Consider the following 17,179-nt stretch of genomic DNA (forward strand, 5'->3'; position numbering starts at 1 on the left):
TTGGTGGAATATGAACAGGTGGAAGTCACTGTGAAATGAGTGATGGGAGCAAGAGATGGGTAATTTGATGGTAAGGCCAATGGGGGGAGGATTCCATGAGCCAAGCAACAATGCAGGAACAGTATGTGGGACTGGGTTCTGGCTATGGATAAGGAAAGACAGTATCTCCACTATATGGTGAGTGGCAACTTTCCTTTTCAGAATAAAGTAAAGTTCTGGTTGGACATGGCAGCAGCAGAGTCTCTTAATACAAAAACATGGGCATCTGGGCTCTCCAATGATTATCTTCACAAAGATGCGAGTAGTGACATACATCAAACAAACAATACCACTATGAGGTCAAATTAAGATGAGAGCTACACACAAAAATATATGCACAGAAGTAGCATTCTTACATCTAGCTTTGTCCAAAGCTTCTAGCACATTTTTGAAATCTATGCAATGTCCTCTGTATCTGATTGCCGAGTTACATTTTTATGCTTAATCACTACTCTGTTTCCAAATCAACATAAATATAAATCTTTTCTCATACCCTACTGTTACACAAACTGGAAATGGTGTGTTGAGATTTCGAACAATTTTCTGTGACTGAACTAAGTTGTGTTGCAAAAGCTTCAACTTAAATTTCTTTAACCCTTTGACTGCTGGGGACATATTAAGTCATCATGCCTCGCTGTTCCCTTGGGGCGCCTGATGTGAGTGAGCGCAGCCCTTGGGTCTTCCCTGGAGTGCTAAGGATGTGTTTATGCATACTGCGCCACAGGCCTTTCCAATGCTATGGACAAGTTTAGGCGCACTGAGTCAAAGCTACCTGAGCGCTACAGACATGTAAACACGCAGAGCTGTCCTTCCGCCCTGCTCTTCCAGTAGATGTTCAGTGGTCTGACTGTATAGTTTGAGAGTGTGCATGTATGTTCATTGCTGTGTTCCCTCTTTTCAGAATTCAACTTTGATTCCTGTTTTTTCGTCAGTTTTCTTGTTTTCTACACGAGATATGTGACTAAGAGCGACAGTGAGTGTGAATTATCTGACATTGCTGACAGTGAAAAGTCTTCAACAGAATCTCTAAGCTGTAGTCCTCAGCTCTTTACATCAGAGGGGAGAGCAAGAATCACAGCCAGCAGTTCCTCTGAATCAGAAAGTGACAGTGAAATGGTTTGGCAAAGAACCCACTTAAGTGATACATTTGACTGGAAAGAAACTGATTTACAGCCGTTAAACTATTACTTCGATGACTCGAGCTCAGGACACAAATTTCAATTAGATACTGACCCAAGCATTCTTTCATTTTTTGTGATATTTACGTCTCAAGAACTGTTGCAATTTATTGCAGTTGAAACAAATCATTTTTCATTTACACCAGAGAAAATACTACAGAATCTGAATCCCCAACTGTCAAAGTGGAAAGATACTGGATTTGAGGAAATGTATTGCTTTGTTGCTATCTGCCTTCTAATGGTGCAAATTCAGAAGTTAAAATTAAGTGATTATTGGCCCAGAGAGACATTTTTGAACACACCAGTTTCCAGCATTGTCTACTTCTGAGTGTGTTACACTTCAGTGATAACTCTGAGTATGGGAGGCAACAATCTATTTAAAATTAGGACAATTACTGAGAAAGCTTTTAAGACATTTCTTAATTCATTTTGCCCACATCACAAGCTATGTATAGATGAAAGTCTCTTTCTGTTCAAAGTAGATTCAGAATATAGACATTTGTACCATGCGACTGTCAGAGTGGGTGTATTTTGGATTTTATTGTATATAGAGGCGCAACAACAGAAACTGGGTTCCACAATTTGGGAAAAGTGGCAACGTAGTGGCAACTCTTAAGTGACCGTATTTGGAACAGGGTAATATTCTATATGTTGATAATTAGTACTCCAACCTGGGCCTGTTCCTCTGGCTTCACAACCATGGAACAGCCGCATGTGACATTGTTCATAAGAATGGGCGCAACATGCCAAAACTGCAAAAGAAATTAAAATGAGGAGAAACTGGGTTTAAGTCAACTGACAAAGTTCTTGCTATCAAGTGGTGCGACAAGAGAGGTGTGCATGTTGATGACAAGTCACACAACACAAGTGGTTGAAACAGAAGACTGGAAGACTGACAGAAATACTGGCAAAAAAAAAAAAAAAAAAAAAAAAAAAAAAAAAAAAAAAAAAAAAAAAAAAAATACAGAAATGGCAATGTATTGTAGATTACAATTTGAGTATGGGTGCAGTTGACCGTTGTGACATGTTACTGAGCTCAGTGGAATCGGTGCATAAGACTGAAAGGGTACAAGAGATATTGTTTTCACATTCTGGATTTGTGCATTGTAAATGCTCATGCTCTCCACCAGTCAGTAACAGGATGAAAAATGGAACTCTCAGAGGGATTCTAGTAATGGTGACTGTAGAAAAATATGCTACACAACAGAAAAAAAGCTGGTAGGGGAAGGCGCTACGATGACGAGAATCCTCTGCGATTCACAGAGAGACATTTTCCGCCTGTTATCGTGAGTGAACATTTGCAGAGAAGTAGGCTAATGCACAGTTGCCTGGTTTGCATGAAACAAAGTGTGCTAGGAAACTAGATACCAATGCAAAACTTGCAATGTTCTATCATGTGTTGTACCCTGCTTTGAGACTTATCATACAAAGAAGCATTATTAATCACTGGAAACTAAATCTGAGAAAATTTATTGACACTTCTGAATGAATTGCTATATATAAAATAAGGATGGGAAATAGATGTGACAGGTGTAAAATTACTAAATGAAGCCTGACTACTTCATATGTAGCAGTTTACTGGCAAATGAACAGACTTTGTGGTTGAGATGGCGCAATATCTGCATTGTGGCAAATGTAATTACACCAAGTACATTGCACCAGTATAACAAAACCCAATTATTAATTTACATAAAATACATTTGAATTATTAACATGTAACATGGACAGTTATATTCTCTTCTCCTGAGTAGTACAAATATAAATCAAATTCAGTCTACTTGTACAAAACCTTTTCCCCATAACAGATTTAAATGTCTTTAATCAATGTGAAACAACATGCCAAAGTTAATACTCTGTTCTCAGTGCGATTTTTCTTGCTACTTTGCCTCTGTTAGCCGATATTGGAAATTAAATTCCTTGTTCTGGGAAGGGTGGAGGTGCTTAAAATTTGTTGTTTGAATGAGATTGATTTTGAAGCATTACTAGAAACCCGTATTTGTAAAAGTAGTACTGAATATACCCTGCTTACATCTTTTCATAAAAATCGACATTTTTTAAACTAATTTGTAGATTATTGGAAAATAGGGGAATAAAAATTTGTATTCCTTATCGTTGGGCTGTTAATCTATTGCACACTAAATTTCATTTTCATCATGCAGTCACTATACTAGATATGCAAATCCGAAGTTTTAATTGTTTTCGAGCCAGATTTTCGTGCCCAACTTTCGTTCCAGTTATACAGCTTGGTATGTTTTACAGACCATAGTTTTTTACCAAAATCAGAACGAAAATACCACATTTTTGACATTTTTACAATATCTTCAACTTTGCACGTAATTCATTCAGTACTTGATAGTGCTGTGGTAATGAAACTTTATATTTAAGAACCTTGTGTTATAAGGTTACTCCATGCCAAGTTTCACGTTCATCATAGCATTAGTTCAGGAGATGCAAGAAGCCATACTTTGAAATTTTTTCAGGTGTATTTTTTTTGGCCAATTTACCAACAATTTTCTGGCTAAATATGGCTACTAAAATTCTTTTCATTATTATTTTTAAGAGAATGCATAAAGTTGTACAAGATGGCCAAATTTGATTTCTTTACAAAAACTATTACTTGAGGTATTACAAGTCAAAGTCGCCAAAAATTCACACTGGCTCTGTGCGAGTCACAATCAACTGAGAAGTATTCAGCACAGGGCGGGTTGGGCAGCACGAGCCGATCCGGTCGTGGCAGCGGCTCCGAGGGACAGGCACGCAATGCAGGTAGCCTGATTACACCGCAGGCTGCGGGGCCTTAGCGCGCCAAGCAGATTGGTGTGTCTCGAGCAGTCAGAGGGTTAAAAGCTTTAACACAGCTTCAATTTCGCAGAATTAATCCAGTTCCATTTGTCATGCAAAAGACAAAACCTGGATTGCTTACACGGAATGGAAGTCACTACCTCCATTGCAGGTAGTCAATGGGCATCACCAAGGCTCACAAATGTACTGGACCTATACATAGATGTGTTCACTTTTAAGACTGCCATTAACTACCAAATAATGTCTATCTATACCTTACCCCATTGCCAGGAGAGTTATTGGCAAAACTAGCTGTGAGTCAATACTTCTCCAAAATAGATTTTGCTGATGCATAACTGCAACTGACACTTAAAATGGAAACCCAGCAGATCCTAATAGTAAATATGCCTTTTGGCATGTATGAATACAAAAACTGCCATTGCAAATCTTGGTGCTGGTTGTATTACAAAGGTATTTGCAACTCATCCTCAGGGAATCTCTATGTGTAAATTACCTGGTTGACCGCGCTGTACAAGGGGACTTATAAGAGCAATAAGTTAAAATATCCATGCACTCAGACTCCAATATAATACGTTATAAGATATGAGGAGGAGGGTAGTAACTAACATCAGTCAAGAATGCACAGGCAATAAATTATCTTCCACCTCAAAAAACCTTGAAAGAACTACTACAGAAAATTCAAACTGAATGTGGAACAGGTAGATCATTTACTCAACCAGCTTCACAAAAAATCTATATTTTCATTCGTCTATTGTCTGTCAGAGGGCTCCAAGGGAGTTAAAAATTACTCAGTGCTTCCTGTGCAGTCCTGAAGCATTAACTGCGCACTGATGCGGTGCCGTGAGACATCAAGAAGGCGCTGATCCGTGCAACAATGGAAAGAGCGGGCAGCGCCACACCTCCAGGAAGACAAGAGTTCAGTGGCCCCTTGTCAAGGCTTCAAGGCTGACTTATCCAGCTGCCCATTTCTCAGTTTGGTTGTAGACTTTGTGAGCACCAGTACTGAGTAATAGGAAGATGACACCTAGCCTGTGTTCTGCGAGTAGTAATAGTATGTAAAAATAGTTGCACGTAGGACGCACAGGAAGCCCCCCCCCCCCCCCCCCCCCCCCAAGCCACCGCATAATGAGAAGTTAATTTATGTTTCTTTTCTTTTTAGAAATAAAGTGTTTTATTAATCTGCAAGTGTTATGTACAGACATTTCTGGATTCCTGCCACTGGCCATTGCAATTTCCGTCCTTATTTGTTTGTGTCAATGCTGACTCCCACAGTAACCAAAACACAACACTTCTTGCCTATTAATCTTCACACCCAATAAACCCCTTAAGGCACATATACACTAAGCAAACGAGGGCCAATATAAGGCAGTCAACTGTTTTGTTGGCTGAGATTTGTGTAATATGTAGGGGCAGAAAATCTGAGCCAACTAAGCATTTGGCCTTTATTTTGGTTCTGTCTCCTGGTGGTATCATCAGTGTTGGCAGTTCATTGGCATTGATACTCCTCTCCTAGTGTGGACACACTGTCAAATATTTGTTGGTTCAATAGTGATTTGTTTCATCTCTAGAGCAGATTTGTATTTAAGTTTTTCAGAACAGCTGAAAGTCTTGACATATTTCACTCATAAGTTTCCCAGTTTCATTTAACAAGAACAATATCAGGGACTCTGGAATTTACACTTTAAAATACAGTAATTGGCTGTTCAATCAAAGAGCAAAATCAGTCAATAAAACACACCGAGTGCAACTTTTGGCTGTTCTGAAAAACTTAATTTCAACAATTAGTGTTTCCCCTGCAGGCAATGCCTGCTCTTGCTATCGATGTGTATTTACTGTGTTTAAAATACTGGGTAAGGAGTGGAATACGGAGAGAGCATTTAAGTCAATAAAGTTTTATCTGATGTGAAAAGAAAGTGGTGTCTTTATCAACATCTTTCCACCATGAACGACGATGAGAATAAAAATGAAACTGGAAGTGACTGACTAACTTTCTGCTGTAGGTACAGTTCTCCTTAAAGTGGTGTTGTCTTTGGAAATTTTAGCGTCTACACGATTCAACAAAAATTTTGTGCTCTGTAGCTTTAATTACGGAAAAAATATGAAATAGCCCATATTCTGATTCAGTTTGAAGTAGGTATTAACTTTGTACCACCACACTCCTCCCTACTTTCTAAAAGAGAGTTCGTCGTCCAGTGCCATCATCATCATCATCATCATCATCATCATCATCATCATCATCATCATCATCATCATCATCATCATCATGCAGGAAAGTAAATGATACACATGTGACTACTGCAAAATTCTGTTGTTCTCTCCTAATATTGGCTGGTGAAACTTATTAAAATGCTACTTGGTAACAACAACAAAACAGCTGCAATGCTGGAAATATATCAGAGCCAATTGCAATTCCATATTGACAAATCCCTTGGCCCCAAACCCTTTGTTTGGTGCGAATGATAAGCCAAATGCCATTGCACTGGTGATCTATGTTTGGCCAAATCAAGTCTGTCACTCAATGGCCTAGTGTGTGTGTGCGCCTTTACATTAGTCACTGATGTGTCACAATATGGTATTAGTGGTAGTGTTGCACAATAATGTGGATGTCACCAAGCAACAAATCGTGTATGCTTCAGTCCTCAATCAAAGTCACCTGAGATAACAGCACAGCAAATGCAGTGGGGTCTTATTCCTTAGCAATAACAATTACTACATTTAAAAGGGTGATTCAAGCAAAAACCTTAAAGAAGCTATAATATTTTCACATTTAACAATGAACAGAAAACTTACATGTAATTTTTTTGATGTCTCCCGGACGTTGAATGCATGTATACTACTGCTTCTGAAGAGCATGGATACCATGATGGAAGAACATATCTGCCATAGAGGAAGCACTCCACATAGTATGTGACACTGGCCCACAATTTGTATCACCTGAGTCTGAGTGATATTTTCAATGTAGTGGTAACCAATCTTTGATCATCACTCCATTCCACCTAGCATTAATTTACAGACTGACTGGCTTGTCACGACATTCGAAACTCAGATGGTAAAAATGGTGAACAAAAAAAAATCTGTGGATGCATTAAACTTCCTCGTGTGTCATCAATACACCCCAATCAAAGACTAACCTGGCAGTGCTATTGCATGGGCATAGCCATCATTCATTCCCAGAGGTACTGCATTTATCCTAATGAGCTCAGAGCTTGTGGTTAAAGCCGTATTACTACATGACCTCCCACATCTGGGCTTGCAAGTCTGGTCATATACTAGAGTGGATACAAGGCAACATTGCTGATCACTAGACGTTTCAATTATGGAAGGCTGTGGCCAACTGCACTATGCTAGTCTGACATTGCAACTGGTTCTGACTGTAGCAGCAGCGCAAAAATGGAGCCCTTCCAGCCACTGCTTAATGCCTACCACTGCCCCATACCTGTCCATGCCCTTTCAACCATGTTGCCAAATCCTGAACAGTGCTACAACCTCCACCCCAATATTTGCCCTATTACAACAGCAACAGACTCCACAGAGAAAGCCTATGGAGACTGAGCTACTCTAATGGTATGCCAGAACTTCTGCCCCTACTCTTGTTGCTCAAGGACAGGAAAACTTGTGAAAGCAGACCACTTACCAACACCCACAATAGTATCTGACCCTGGGGTAATGGTTGCAGATCATGAACTGTTGAAGCAGCTGTTCTTAAATGAGGCATGCCACCATACCTGTTTCTCCCCCCATGTTGCCAGAACTGTTGGTTGAGGTATGACACTGGCATCCATTCACAACCAGGCAATGCGCTGGCTAGGCCATTGCCGACCCTAAGTGGCAATTTAAGGGGGGAGGTCTATTATAGCCCCATCCAATAGCAATGAATATGCAGAGATGTTCGGACTCTTGCCACATGAGGATATCAGCAAGTGGCATGTAGAGGACATGGCTACAGGCCAGAGCCTACCGCAAACAGTGCATGCGAGCATATGCTGTTGTTGGAGGCAGATGCACTGTAAAACATCAATAGTGGCTTGATGCCTCTAACACCAACAGTGTGACAGGCTAACACTAGTTCACCCTGTTCTACAGAGCTATTCCTTACGTACCATGGTCAGTTTGCTTACAACATTCATTGTTTTGATTTGTAAGCTCTCTTGAATACTGACTGGGTTCTTTACATAGGTTTACAAAGATTATGGTCTCATTTACTGGCTGTGAGTTGGCTCATGAATAGTGGGATACTTTTGCTCACACATAACTGTACACAAACTGGATTACGGACTTATTGTCGTGGAATTGCTCTCTGTAGTCTCTTTCATAAAGAATGTTAGTGGTAACACCTAACAGTATACTAAAATCACAACTTTTAAAACGGTTGTTTCCATAGTTTTTAGGAAGATTTACCTAATTCCAGGAAAGTTATCCAAGAAATATAAGCTTCCATGTGGGTACAGTAAAATTAATTAATATCCCCATGTGCATTTATTTGAAGTTTTAAAAGCGATCCTAGACAACAGTTTTAATTTTGAAATTGTCAAAAAATATAGATGCAGTGAAGAAATGTAAAACAACTTAAATCATTTACCCATAACCTAAAAGTAAGGTATGACTATCAATAAAATAAAAATTGGTTTATTTTTTTAACATGTTTGTTAACATGCACTTACAGTTATAAACATTGTAAATAATTCATACTTGACAAATTTAAGTGTGGAATGAACTTGGTAGTAGTTTTTTTTATATGTTTGTTAGAGGGTCTTGAAATAGTTAAATCAAGAGTACAGTCTCAAAGGGGAGGGTAAAAAATGCATGATTGTAAACCTACAAAACATACCTATTAAAGTTTTAAATTATTGTAGCTGTGTTGGCAAGAGCAAGAGCTCCGAGTGCTTGCAGAAAGAACTGAAGGAGAATTTGTTACACCTTTTTATCCACACAAGGTCATGAGTGCTATCGGAGATCTTTAGTTATTTCCATATTTCTAGATATCCAGAAAACTTTTGATACCATTTCCCACAAATGGCTTCTAATCATAATGCTTGCTATGAGGTATCATTTCAGCTGTGGGACTGCATTTCCTAACAGAGGTCACATTTTGTAGTAAACAAATGGAAGTCATTTAATGAAACCAAAGTTATATCTGGTGAAGTGCTTAGGCCCTCCATTGTTCTTAATCTATATACAGGACTTTAGCAGGCCTCTGAGATTGTGTGCATATGACTCCGTCCTTTACTGTCTAGTAATGTCACCAGAAGATCAAAACGGATTACGAAGTTATTTAGACAAGACCTCAGCATGTCGCTAAAAAGGACAATTGACCATGAACAACAAGAAATTTGAGAAGTCATCACATTATCACAAAAAAAGTTAAATTTTGTTTACTTATAAATGACACAAATTTAAAGGTTGTCTGGGCAACAAATTTCTTAGGCATTACAATTATGAACAACTTTAATTGGAACCACTATAAAAAATGCTTGGGGGGGGGGGGGGGGGGGGGATGGTACCCAAAAACTGCATTTCACTGGCAAAACACTTCGATGATGTGAAAAAACTATTAAAGAGACTGATTACATTACACTTGTCCGTCCTTTTAAGGAGTATTTCTGTGCAATATGGGATCCTTGCTGTACAAAACTGATTGGTGACGTTGACAAAGTTCAAAGAAGGACAGGGTATTTTGCATTATCATGAAATGGGAAAAAGAGCACCACAGATATGATGAACAAGTTGGGGTGGCAATAATTAAAATAAAGAATTTTTCAATGAGGCAGTCTCTTCATGAAATTATCACCACCAATTTTCCCTTCCAAATCTGAAGTATTTTGTTGACTCTCACCTCAATAGAAAGGAATTAGTATCATCACAAAATATGATAAATTGGAGCTCACAAGGAAACACTTAGGTGTCTACATTTACTAGATGCTGGAATGATTGACAAATATCAGAGAAAGGTGCTATGAAACCTATGCTAAACACTTGTGTGTTGATTGTAGAGGAATATGGACATAATTACTTTTATTGGTGTAATAAGTTTAGGAAATTTACAGGTTACAGCTTTTGAATGACTTTTCAAGCCTGTTAACTACCCCACCCCCCCCCCCCCTTTTTTGCTAACACTCAATTTGTAGTGACATCTGTGTCAACAGCAAATTAAGGTGAAATGGCAGCTTTATTATGTTGGACACAAACTTTTGTGATTGACTTATCTAATCTAATATTGACATCAATGGATTTTTGCCTCCTCTCTATCTCATATTTCATGGTTCCCTCTTAAGTGGAGATTGAGTGACTCAGCACCACATCCCCTCCTTCCCATTTAAGTCTCTTACTTCTCTAAAGAAGGAAACTGTGGAATGGATAATTAGGAAAACTGATTTTTAGTTTTTATGTGTATTTCTATTTGTTGTACTGGCAGTTTAATTTCCTACTGCCCAGAATATTTCTGTCTGTGAAGTTAATAAATTTGTTAACTGAATTTTCCTTTCTGCACAATAAGAAACAAATTTTGAATATTACATAGTGTGTGCAACACAATACGTACAATTTCCGAATTCCAGATTCAGATTTCTTCCACGGAGCATCATCAGGTTCGAAAGGAAGAGGTCCTTGTACTGGTGGTTCCTCTTCTTCTTCACTAGGAGATCTGAAATAAGTATTGCAATTTCTTTAGCTAAAATTTTACACAATAACCTTCACCATCACTGATTTATGGAACACATTAATAGATACTTATATATTGTATAGTGCCACACACAGCATGAAATACTTAAGACAACTTGTTAATCACTTATTAAATGAGTGAAATTGAAGTGTTTTGCACCAACAATAAAACAATATAAATGCTCCCATTCATATGAGAAGAAATTATTGACTTATCTGCTACCCATTCATGAAATAACTTTGTATTCTGTGCACTTTAGATGAACTATTTCTACAACTATTAAGGACAGCCTCAGAATATCTGTGAAGTTATATGAATGAAATTTTCTAACAATTATGAAATCACATATGTAAAAATCACAAACTCAGGGCAGAGATCAGGAATAGTATTATCATCAACTTAATTTCTTAAGTTTAATGAAGCCTAATGTTTCCATATCTGAAAATATCAATAGAACCAACATGCACGCAAATTTCACAAAAAATTGTTTACATCACAAGATGTAAATTCATAGTTTTTTTTTTATCATTAGGAACCATTTGTATATTTCCTCTAAAAGTGAGAAATGTATGAATTTGTAAGTGTTGGCACTAAGTACACTGATGACAGGAAACATTATGACCACTACCCAATGTGCGATTGGTCACCTGTTAGCATTGCGGGCATGTGACATGGTAAGGGAAGTATACAAATGAAGCACATACAAACGTAAAATCATTCAAGTGATGAAATGAGCCACAAATGTGAACATACACAAGCGACTGACAAAACAGCAGACTGTTATACCCAGCACCTGGGAATGAACATCTCCCAAACAGTGACGCTGGTTGGCTGTTCGCATGACTGCCTTTAGCATCTATGAAACGCAGCTGCAAGACGGTAAAGCTTGAAGCACCTGTCGATGCGTTGGACATTGGCATCTCATCACAGAACATGGATGTCAGAGACTTGCCTGCTCTGTGAAGTAGAATATGGGGCAATTTGTGGCAGATCTGGTGACCAGTACATTGCTGCTGCAGGCATAAATGTTTCACTGCACATTGTTCAGTACACATTGTTGGAAATGGGGCTCTGCAGTAGAATACCACCATGTGTTCCAATACTGATCCAATGACACAAATTATGGTTGTAGGGTACAATGAATCATTTCTTGTTACACAAAGCGGATGGCTGTGCCATCATCCAGGCAAATGGCTTCTTGAAACCAGCACTGCAACACAGGTGCAGGACAGTGGATGAGTATTATGGTATAAGTGTCATTCATCTGGGTCACTATGGGATCTGCTGTAGTAGTTGAAGACAATATGACAGCTGCAGACTATAAGTACATTATTGTGGACCAACTGCAACCTTTCATGTTTGGTATCTGTTAAGAAGGTATGCAGATGATGCATGTGTGATTTTTTGATTTGTTTTCTATATATAAATGCCTTATACTTTCAGAATTCCACAGCAGTACAGCATCTTGCTCAATGTTCTTATGCATTTTGCTGGCTTTCTACCATGTTTGCTGTTCTTTCCTATAGCATGTGCCTCAATTCAACAATTACTACTGGTACTTTTGCGCAGTTTTAGAAATCTACATTCATTATTAACAACTGCTACTATGCGTTGTGTGACAAGAGTGCATTTGCCATTTTCTTAACAGGAGCATCTACAAACAATTCATTTCGATGCTCATATTATAAGGTGGATTTTGTATTGTAAGTACAAGTAACGTAAAGGTCATAATTAGAAACTATTAAGTGAATATGGACAAATTTAATTTATGTGCACTCTGTTCAAGTGTTCTCATGGTGCTTCTAGTGTGAATCCTCTGAATACATTTTAAATCTGTCACTTCCATCCATCATATTTAATTTCATCAAGAGATTAAAAGTTATTTCAGTAAATAGTCTGAGTGTGAAGGAAAATAATTGTTGACAGGTTACTCAAAACTTTCACACTATCTTTGGAATTTCTCTCATGTCTTTCAGTCAATGGCCATTTTAATGATTTCCTGTCATTTTGCTACTGTGAGTGACAAGCACTGTCAACAGAGAATTGACCCCTTTCAACACTATGAAAGCAACAGAATCTCTATTATTTATGCGGTTACCCATGGTATCAACAAACTAGTGAATTTGGTAATATGGGCAACCCATCTTATGTGTGGCACGATTTTTGTAAATCCAATTTGAAGCTCTAAGCACGTGTTTAGTTACTCTTAATTTATCCATTCATCTTAGCCCTCAATGCCGCATTTTTACATTCTCACAGACACATAATGCTAATGTTTCCACACGAACACAAGATGATGCAGAAAGCTGATAATTAGAACCAATTTAGCATTGTTCAGTCAGAGGTATTTAACTGCATCATGTTTATACAAACTTGTAAACAACCGAAAATCTCATGGCAGAAGGTTTATATAAAATATATGCATTGGTAAGTTTCAAATCTCTCTACCACCTGAACTAGATTTACAATAGAGGCAATGGAATTTCAATACAGTGTATCTCAATTCTTGGTCATCTAGATATACCAAACATTGTTTTATGAGGGCAGTATAGCTTTTATCCAGTTATCCTCAAGTATGTTCCTTGAGCATCTAAGCTACAATTTCAGGTGATATATAGCAAACCCAATTCACTTTGACACTGCACTCTGGGACACTAGAAAAGGCCGCATTATGGTCTTGCGTGCACTGTCTTTGGGAGAAGCAGTGCATTTTTCCAGTCTCTTTTTAAAAAATCCACCTTCCACTTGCCTTCCCTAACAGATATTCTATGTATCTCTTCTATTTCACACAACTTGAAACCCTAGTGATTTAAACAATGAGAAAGGCAAGCATTCCAGCAGGAAGCAGCGAACAGTTAAAATTTGGGCGCAATGTGTACAAAGTGGTGGTGGCGGGATAGCGCCACTAAGCAAATAACAATGGCTAAAAAGGCAGTGCCCAATATGCAGCCGAGTTAAAATAATCTCCTCCTGGCGGGAGGGCCAAGAGGAGGTCCTCAAGGCTCTGGGAGAGGCTCAATGTGTGTAAGCTTATTCCCATGAAGGGAGGACCATTGGCGAGAGAAAGGGACACCACCTCCTGACAGACGGCAACACAGAGATCATCTGAGGGAATATAGGTACTCGTGGGCTAAGGTATGAGGACTGCAGCCTTGGCAGCAGTGTCAGCAGACCAACATGACCAGAGACCCATAGAAACAAGAGACTGGCTCCATGAAGAGTGAGCGGGCGACGGTTTTCCTGGATGAGTAGAGTACAGCGCGCACAAACTTTGTACGGCACTGAGTGAGTTTGAGCGGAGGACACAATTGGAAAGGTTGTGTCGTCAGATGTACTCCGTAACCTGATACAAGGCAAAGAGCTTGGCTATAAATACTGATAAGTGTGCTGGAAGCCAATGACGAAGGCACACCCGACCCCAGGTCAAACCGAGAGCCATCAGTGTAGACAAAGATACTATCACCAAGTTACATGCGAAGGTCATGAAACTGGAGGCAATAGACCAAGGGTGGAGTAGGGTCCCTAGGAAGCGAATGAAGGCCAAGGTTAACATGGGCTGCTTCACGAAGCCAAGGTGGTGAAGCGTTCACATCCACTGAAAAAGTCGCATGTAGTGTGAAGTTAAGCAGCTGTAGCAAGTGGCGAAAGCAGACTCCAGGAGGTAACAGAGAAGAGGGAGGAGCCACACACTGACTGTCAAAGGAATCATCAAAGAATGAGGCATTAGGAGGGGTGGCCACATATGGCAGGCAAACAGCATGCATACCTGCTGAGGAGGAAGACACAGCAGTAGGAGTAGAGGCGCCCATGGCCAAACAGATTCCATGCTGGTGGATAATGTTGAGACGGCATAAGAGGGATAGGCGTGCAAACACAAACAAAGCACCCATAGTCGAGTTTCGAACGGGCAAGCGACTGGTACAAACGGACGAGGGTGGTTCGATCGGCACACCAGGAAGTGCCATTGGGGACACGTAGGAGACTGAGGTCCTGCTTACTGCAGGCTGCCAGGTAAGACATGGGAGAACCAAGAGTGTTTCCTATCACGCATGAGCCTCAGGAATTTAGTAGTTTCAACGAACCAAAGGGCAACAGGCCCAAGATGTAGAGATGGTGGGAGAAACCAACTGCGCTGCCAGAAATTCATGCAGATGGTTTTGTCAGGGGAAAACTGTCGATGCTCCAGGAGAAAAGATGAACAAGACCATGCTGAAGATGCCACTCAGTGAGAAAGGTCCGTGGAGAGCTGCAATAGATGGCAAAATTGTCAACAAAAAGGGAGCCAGAGATGCCTGGTGGGAGACAGGCCATGATAGGTTTAATGGTGATAGGAAAGAGGAAGACACTCAGGACAGAGCCCTGAGGCACATCGTTTTCCTGGATAAAGCTATCCGACAAGGCAGAACCCACATGCACCTTGAAAACTCGATCTGGTAAAAATGCCCGAAGCAAACTGAGCAGGTGGCCATGAAAGCCCCACATGTAAAGAGTACGAAGGATTCCAGTTCTCCAGCAGGTGTCTTAGGCCTTCCCCAAATCAAAAAACATGGCCACAGCCTGGGGTTTCTGCAGAAAGCCATTCATGACATGGGTGGACAAAAGTAACGAGATAGTCAACTGCAGAACGCTGCGCTCGAAATCCACACTGTGAATTCATCAGTAAAGTGTGAGACCAGAGTCACCTTACCAGCTGGGCATGAGTCATCCGTTCCATCACCTTGCAAACCCAACTTGTAAGAGAGACAGGGCGGTAGCTAGAAAGGTGGTTTTTGTCCTTGACAGGCTTTGGTATGGATACAACGGTGGCTTCCAGCCAGTGTCTCGGAAATGTGCCCTCTGCCCAGATGTGGTTGGCAGAAAGTGCTTGCCTGTAAGAGAAAGGTGCTGCAATATCTGAATGTGGATGGCATCCGGCTCAGAGGCGGAGTATCGGGATGAACTGAGAGCTTGATCGAGCTCCATCATACTAATGACAGCATTGTAGCACTATGATTCAGAGAAGAGAAGGGTACTGCACAAGCCTCCTCCGCTTGTTTTTGATGGAGGAAGGCAAGGTGATAGTGCAAAGAGCTCGAAACTTCCGCAAAATGGTGGCCCAAGGTGTTGGAGATAGCAATAGGGTCCACTATAACACCGTCTGCTACTGTCAGGCCGGAAATTGAGGAATGGATCTTGGTCCTGTCGAGCCATATGAAATTTGCCCACATGACAGAGGAAGGAGTGAAACTGTTAAAAGAACTAGTGAAGGAATGCCAGCTAGCTCGTTTGCTTCCCCAAAGAACAAGATGACACTTTGCACACATCTGTTTATAATGAATGCAGTTTGCCATTGTAGGACAATGGTTAAGAATGCGGAGAGCACACCTCCATGCGCGAATTGTATCGCAGCATGCCTCAGTCCACCAAGGGACTGGAACACCAGTTGGATGGAGTGTGCCATCAGAGACGCTGGCAATTATGTGGGATTTATTCACAATGAGTCAATCATCTTCCCACTCAGCATCCACAAAACGTAAACGTTATTTATTCAAAGACTCTTTCTGCTGCCCCATGGTTCCTTGTGGTCTCATGTAATGAAGACAGACAGTCCTTCGCCACGGTCAATCAGTTTATTATTCAGAAAGGTGTTGATGCAAGTGCTAGCACTGTGAAATCCTGCTCTCATTTACAGAATGGCACTTTGCTTTTGGAGAATACTTCTGATTCTCAAGCACAAGTACTGTTTGCTGCCTTGCTTCTCCATGGCTACCCTGTTCTTCTCGAGGCCCACAGAACTTTGAATTCTTCCTGTGATGTAATTTACACCACGCTGCTTGACGGTCTAACTGAGGCCAAAATACAATCTTACCTCTCTGATCAGGGTTGTCATTGTCATCTATCGTGAAATGAAAACGGCAGATTGCTCCTTAGTGCCCACCCGCACTCTTTTCCTCACCTTTCACAGGGTGGTGTTGCCATCCAACTCAAAGCAGGCTACAAAATTATCACACACTGGCCCTACATTCTGAACCCAATGTGCTGCTACCAGTGTCATCATTTTAACCACACGAGAACATCTTGTCGACACCCAGCCAAATGCGAAACCTGTGGCAGGGATGCACATGAGGGGGATTGTCCACCTCTTTCTCCCTGCTGTATCAATGCAATGGCAGCCATGCCCCTTCCTCTCAGGATTTTCCCACGTATCTAGAGGAACGAGCTGTCAAAGAGATTTGGTTAAAGGAAAAAGTGCCTTAACCAGTAGCTCGCAAGTTACTGGCTAGTTGCAAAGCCTGTGTTCTCCCGTCTGGCACCTATAGTTCTGTTCTTGTTACCCCTCGCTCCATGAAAGAGGTGGCCACGCTGACATGCGACCTAAAATTCGGCTCTGAGGTTGTGAAATTGCCCAGCGTCAAGGTAGCATTGCCATGCCCCTGTCCCACTGTACAACAAACTGTCAAACTCTCGCCTCAGGAGGCAAAGCCACCGACTGCATCACCAGTAGGCAGGAAAGGACAGAAGG

General features: G+C 40.5%; 1 protein-coding gene across 8 annotated transcripts in view; it reads right to left on the bottom strand.

Moving 5' to 3' along the window:
* The window catches only part of LOC126203386 (RILP-like protein homolog), a 178,825-nt gene that overhangs the window by 34,663 nt on the left and 126,983 nt on the right, over nt 1-17,179 (bottom strand). For all 8 annotated transcript variants that reach the window (XM_049937685.1, XM_049937690.1, XM_049937689.1 and 5 more), the window contains one exon: nt 10,558-10,659. In XM_049937685.1, coding sequence (XP_049793642.1) covers nt 10,558-10,659 — 102 coding nt within the window. The remainder of the gene's footprint in view (nt 1-10,557; nt 10,660-17,179) is intronic.

The sequence above is a fragment of the Schistocerca nitens genome, chromosome 9 (assembly GCF_023898315.1).
Source record: "Schistocerca nitens isolate TAMUIC-IGC-003100 chromosome 9, iqSchNite1.1, whole genome shotgun sequence".
NCBI lineage: Eukaryota > Metazoa > Arthropoda > Insecta > Orthoptera > Acrididae > Schistocerca > Schistocerca nitens.